At 42.5% G+C, this 6000-nt stretch overlaps 1 protein-coding gene across 3 annotated transcripts in view; it reads left to right on the forward strand.

Moving 5' to 3' along the window:
• The window catches only part of LOC134861062 (plakophilin-4-like), a 46197-nt gene extending 40905 nt beyond the window's left edge, over window positions 1–5292 (forward strand). For all 3 annotated transcript variants that reach the window (XM_063878058.1, XM_063878059.1, XM_063878060.1), the window contains exons 15-22: window positions 697–870; window positions 953–1103; window positions 1839–2031; window positions 2353–2437; window positions 2520–2637; window positions 2731–2862; window positions 3021–3094; window positions 3585–5292. In XM_063878058.1, coding sequence (XP_063734128.1) covers window positions 697–870; window positions 953–1103; window positions 1839–2031; window positions 2353–2437; window positions 2520–2637; window positions 2731–2862; window positions 3021–3094; window positions 3585–3842 — 1185 coding nt within the window. In that variant the 3' untranslated portion in view covers window positions 3843–5292. The remainder of the gene's footprint in view (window positions 1–696; window positions 871–952; window positions 1104–1838; window positions 2032–2352; window positions 2438–2519; window positions 2638–2730; window positions 2863–3020; window positions 3095–3584) is intronic.
• The last annotated feature ends 708 nt before the right edge of the window (window positions 5293–6000 follow it).

A 6000-nucleotide genomic window follows, 5' to 3' on the forward strand; every position in this document is an offset into this window, starting at 1 on the left:
GGTGATCCTAGGTAAATTCCGGTGGTAGAACTAGACAGCTATCGAATGCCTTTCTTGCCCGCCAACTGGGCATTTTGACGTCATACAGCCTGACAACTATGAATAGAATTTTATTTCACTTATTTTACACCTTTGGAAAAAACATTACCCAAAATGGCATTTATTTGGTCATCATATCAATATTTTAGAGAGCTCCCCTAAAATTTCGCAAACCATGTTCCCAGGGGAGCTCATGTCACCACTAGGGGAGCTATAGCTCCCCCTGCTCCCCTCCAGTTCGCACCCTGCAATTATACACTTTCATTTAGAATAATTTACATTTTATAACAGTATAAAGTAAAGTATTTTATTTTACATCCTGCTTTAGCTGTTATGTTGCTATTTATTTTTTACTGCAACCAACTTGCGCTAGAGTCACTATTTAATGGCTCTATTTAGTGTATTTTTTAAATGTTTATTGTACATTTTATGTTGCACTCTAGGAGATCAGTTTAAATTAGGCAGCATGTTAACAAGGAATTGCTCATGATTTAAAAATACAATCAAATAAATACATATCATATCAAGAGTAGAAGGATGTACATCTAAAGAGTGTATACATAAGACTCAATACCCAATTTCAAATATACGGAGGAGATTAAAATACAATGTCTCTGAGTATTTATTTAATATATTTTGCATGTGTGTGTGTTGCAGTGGGATGGCATCGGGCCTATTCCAGGCTTCTCGCAGCACCTGAGGGGGGCGGAGCTGCTGTGGCACCCGATGGTGGTGAAGCCGTACCTCAACCTGCTGGCGGAGAGCTCCAACCCCGCCACGCTGGAAGGCGCCGCCGGCTCCCTGCAGAACCTCTCTGCTGGGAACTGGAAGGTGGAACAACTCTCTATTACAGCCGTGACTCAACACTATGAATTGACCAAAGCAATAAAACTGTGTGTATGTGTGTGTCCAGTTCTCAGCCTACATTCGAGCGGCGGTGCGTAAAGAGAAAGGCCTGCCCATCTTGGTGGAGCTGCTGAGGATGGACAACGACCGGGTGGTGTGCTCCGTCGCCACCGCCCTCCGCAACATGGCGCTGGACAGCCGCAACAAGGAGCTCATAGGTACACACACACACACACACACACACACACACACACACACACACACACACACACACACACACACACACACACACACACACACACACACACACACACACACACACACACACACACCTAATGAGCAGATTGATTCCAGAAAGCTTTAAACTGTTAAAAAAGGTCATCCTCACACTTCAGGATATAACAGCTTGTTAAAAATATGTATAGAGGCATAGCGCCCCCACGTGGACCACGGCTGTAACAAAGGTGAAATATTCTAACTGGTAAACATCTGGATTAATTCTGGTGGAAAAGTAGAACATATATCATAGTGTTTTTTCTTTTAATAGCTCAGCAAAGCCCTTTATTAACCCCTTATCAAAGCTACCCAACAGTTTTTAAAGTAAACTCATAAAATAAAAGCTGAAACACTCAGGACCTAACTCATTAATGCATTAATGATCAAGATTGATGTGTCACACACACAAACAACAACAACAACAACAACAACAACAACAACAAGAAGATACATTAGAATGAATTTCCCCATACTAAATGAAATGATACACAAATTAAGAATCTCTAAACCTACTATACAAGTATTGGCAGGCCCACTTTATCATAACAATTCAACACTGACATTAATAAACAACATAATGGAGAGTAATGGAACAGGGGCTGCACACAAAGCCCCGCTGATTGAGGCGTTCATGTTCCTGTCTAAAGGAAGTGGGTATTGTGCGTCTCCTCCTGCAGGGAAGTACGCCATGCGGGACCTGGTGACGCGGCTGCCCGGCGGCAGTCCCTCCATGCTGTCGGACGAGACGGTGGCGTCGGTGTGCTGCACGCTGCACGAGGTCACCAGCCGCAACATGGAGAATGCCAAAGCTTTAGCCGACTGCGGAGGCATCGAGAAGCTGGTGGACATCAGCAAAGGACGAGGGAAAGGGTACCAGATGTTGTTTTTTAGAAACTGCAATAGATGTTTCAGTTATTGTCTTGATATGTGATGAAAATGTGCACATTAAGTTCATTTATTTGTATTAAATTTAGCTTTTTGTTTATTTTTTCTTGGTCATAAGATGTGACAGCTTTATTGTCATTTATCTGAAATATTTCGCCTTTTGTTTAAAGATATATCATGCTTATTTCAAATCTGTCCAGACGGGGGCATCAATCTTCTTTTATTTATTATTTTCTGCCCTTTTTTTATTTTCTGCACATTTTGAGATGTGTAAAATGACTTGATAAAACCCGCTGTGTGCTACAGGTACTCCATGAAGGTGGTGAAGGCAGCAGCCCAGGTGTTGAACACGCTGTGGCAGTACAGAGAGCTGAGGAACCTCTACAAACAGGTCTGATTCGGCTGCTTTTTTACCCAGAATTCATAGCAAATTACTAATTAGTATAGTCAAGTTTTATGTCGGTGTGTTATAGGATGGCTGGAACTACACCCACTTCGTCACTCCGGTCTCCACCCTGGAGCGCGACCGCTACCTTTCCCAGCCCACGCTGCCCACCAGTCCGTTGCAGATGTCTCCCGTCATCCAATCAGGTGAGAGTTTCAGTCGAACAGTAAGACAAAAAAGTAAGGAAGTTCGCATGTCAAACTAAATGAATGCCATTTTGTTTTTGTGTTCCTCCTCAGGTGGTAGTGCTACGTCCTCCCCGGCGATGCTCGGGATAAGGAGACACAGTTCCAACTATCAGAGAGCGCAGTCATCTATGCAACTCGACACGTACTATGGAGACAACAGTTTACACAAACGGCAGTACACAGGTCCGTCACGACTGTGTGACGTCACGCAGGGATCTATGCATGGATTTAGTTTGCTTCACAAACAGCTTTTTATGCACTTGCTGCCAGATAAACACCAAATCATCACAGTTTAACATGTTTACTCTGATGTTTTCCTCCTGATGGTTTTTCCCCTTCAGGGTCTGAGAAGAAAACTCCATACTTCATTGGGACATACTCTTCCCAGTCAGGGGAGGATCTGAGACGGTCCCAGGTAGGGAAATTTACCATAGGCCACATTTTTGCATGGAAACATTGAAGATTAAAAAGGCTAAGCTGTGAACACAAAGCAGGAAATTAGATTCATCAATTGATCACAAAAACATATACTAAGCAACAATGTGTTTGGTAAACTCATTGCAGTAATGCCAACAAATCACTAGTTCTAACTCCTAAAGAGTAAATGTTCTCTTGTTTGAGTGGTCGTACATGATAAGAAAACTGAATGTTTGGGGTTTATTGGACAGAAAATGAAACAGATTTATGATACAATTATTTTCAATTCAATACAAAAACATACCTGTTAGTCATTTGATGCCAATAACTGCATTACAAAGGATTTAATGAAGAATTTTCTGGGTTAGGAACACCTTGTGGGATCATGTGATGGTTTCATTTTATGGAAATATTATTCAATTGTACTCCTTTGTTAATGTTGGTGTGATTTTATAAGTAATACACTCCCATTGCTGCCCCTCTCGCAGCACACAGAGCCATTTTACGACGAGCCCGACAGGAAGAACTACAACAGCTACAGAATGTACCTGTCGTCCCCTCAAGGCTTCGGAGAGGAGCCGTACGAGGAGGACCCGGTGCCCCTGACCCCCACCTCCCCCGACGGCTACGCCAGCCAGGCGCTCCAGTTCAAAGCCAACACCAACTACGTGGACTTCTACTCCACCACGCGGAGGCCTTCCAACCGGGCCAACAAGTTCACTGGCTCCCCCGACTCCTGGGTGTAGACACTAAAGGACACCATGTACGTGGAGCTTCTGTTTCTGTGGATGTTTGTGTGTGGGGAGCGCACCGGGGGTGGAAGGTGGAGGATGCATGTGAATGTGTGCATCTGTGTTGAACTGTGCTGAACGACCAGGGCTCGGTTTGCTACATGCAGCGTTTGACTAAGTTACAACATGCACACAATAATGCAGATAAACATGAACTATTCCTTTAATTTTTTAACATTCTCTCTGCACAAATAACACCAATGTACAAACAATTACTATCTGACTTATAAAAGCTAATGTAACTGCAGGATTCGTGCTGTTTTGAAATTGTATCTTCATGGTTTATTGCACTTAATGAAAGTCCCTATAGATAAAAGCTATATATAAAGTGTATCAATTACACAACAAATATTAATTCACTATTCAATCTAGTCATTAAGAATGGCAGAATCTGAGCATTAATATCCATGTTTCTGGTGGGAAAGCTTAATCAGATACTTTTATCTTTTGTTGCTGCTCCTGGTCAAGCTAGTATTTTTTTAAGAGTCTTTAGTTGCTGGTGCTCTTTTTAAAGGTGCAATTGTAAATAGAAAACATTTGGTTTAATGGAAAGCGCAAAAATAGGTTGAAGGAAATTGCTATTATGCTATTTAAGTCTCCTTGGGTCTGTCCAGGCGTAGTTCACTGCTATTTCTTCTGCAAACCACTGGAGAATTAGCATAAGCATTTGTTGAGATTGGTAACATGATGAGAGTTGGTTGTCATTATAAGATATGTTAAGATCTCCAAATATTAAGCTCTCAACTTTATCTGCATTATTCTGCACATGGGCTTAGCGTGGGTAACGTGGCCTCAGTCAAAAGGTGCTATTCGAGAAAAACCCAGCCCTCTCCTTGTTGTTTTCCAGAGTGTTTGTTAAAGTCACTGATTTCATTTTTCTCTACGGTAAAAATGTGCAGTTTTTTGGCTTTATAACATTAATATGGTTCACCAGCATCATCATGAATGAGAGGAGAGGAGCTGACTGAAAGTCTAAGAACGAACACACCTGGGACAAATGCTATTAATCAAGACTAAACATTTCAACAGTAACTAAAACCCCTAACACCAAACAGGATATGAACAAATTAAAAACGATTTGACCCAGATTTGGGAACCTTTGAAGACTCAGAGAACTGGGGTTAGGTCTGTAACCTCGTGCTCTCTGTATGTTGGTGCAGTAATCTCATAGAGTATGTGAAATCTATTTGTACAGAAACAATGGTTTAACTGTCCTGTTACATTGTTGTACTCAATATGTAGAACTTTGTATGTGATTGTGTGGAGAAGAGTTTTCTATTATTTATTGATTCATTTTATTGTGATCTGACCAAAATACCCCATCTGTCTGTTCTGTCCAAACTGATGATGATAATGTGCAATGTTACAGAGGGAATATATGTATAGCGATTAAAGATTATATCATGACGAGATTATTTAAAAGTCTGTCATCTTATTTTTCAAGAAAACAAAGGTAAAGATAAATACATATCGATGTGGTGGCGAGAGCACGTAATTGAAAAGGCAGACACCTGGTAAGTAAGCACTTTTATTTTGCGGAAATTTGGTAACAGTTTCAAATGAAGTATGCTTTTATTTAGCTGTTCAATTTCACTTGCACGCATGTCAGATATTCAAAGACGTTGCAATCACCCCGAGCCCAGTGACAGGACACACCTGGAGTCCTGCGTCAGTTCTCTGTCGTACTCGTTGGAGATGAGGCCGACGATGGCGGCATTTTCAGAGAACTTCTGCAGGGTGGCAGTGTAGAAGGTGAAGACAAATGGTGCCAGCACCGTCCCCTGGGGGGCCCCCTTACTGCAGATGATGGTGTCCGATTGACACTCCCGGGTCTTCATGGACGTTTGTTGATCCACCCCTGAGTACAGCAGCTTGTCTCCCAGGAGCAGGGGCTGAATGGTGTTGAAGGCACTGGAGAAATCTAAGAACATGATCCTCACAGGGCCCCCAGCCTTCTCCGAGAGGGACCTCTGCAGCAGGTAGATGACAGCCACATCCACCCCAATGTCAGGCTGGCATGCAAGCTGCAGTGGGTCCGAAGGTGTCCATAGATCAGCCTCTCTAGGGTCTTCCTCAGCTGCGATCAGTGATGGGCAATTTACTTCCAGAATGT

Source organism: Eleginops maclovinus, chromosome 24, assembly GCF_036324505.1.
Source record: "Eleginops maclovinus isolate JMC-PN-2008 ecotype Puerto Natales chromosome 24, JC_Emac_rtc_rv5, whole genome shotgun sequence".
NCBI classification, from domain to species: Eukaryota; Metazoa; Chordata; class Actinopteri; order Perciformes; family Eleginopidae; genus Eleginops; species Eleginops maclovinus.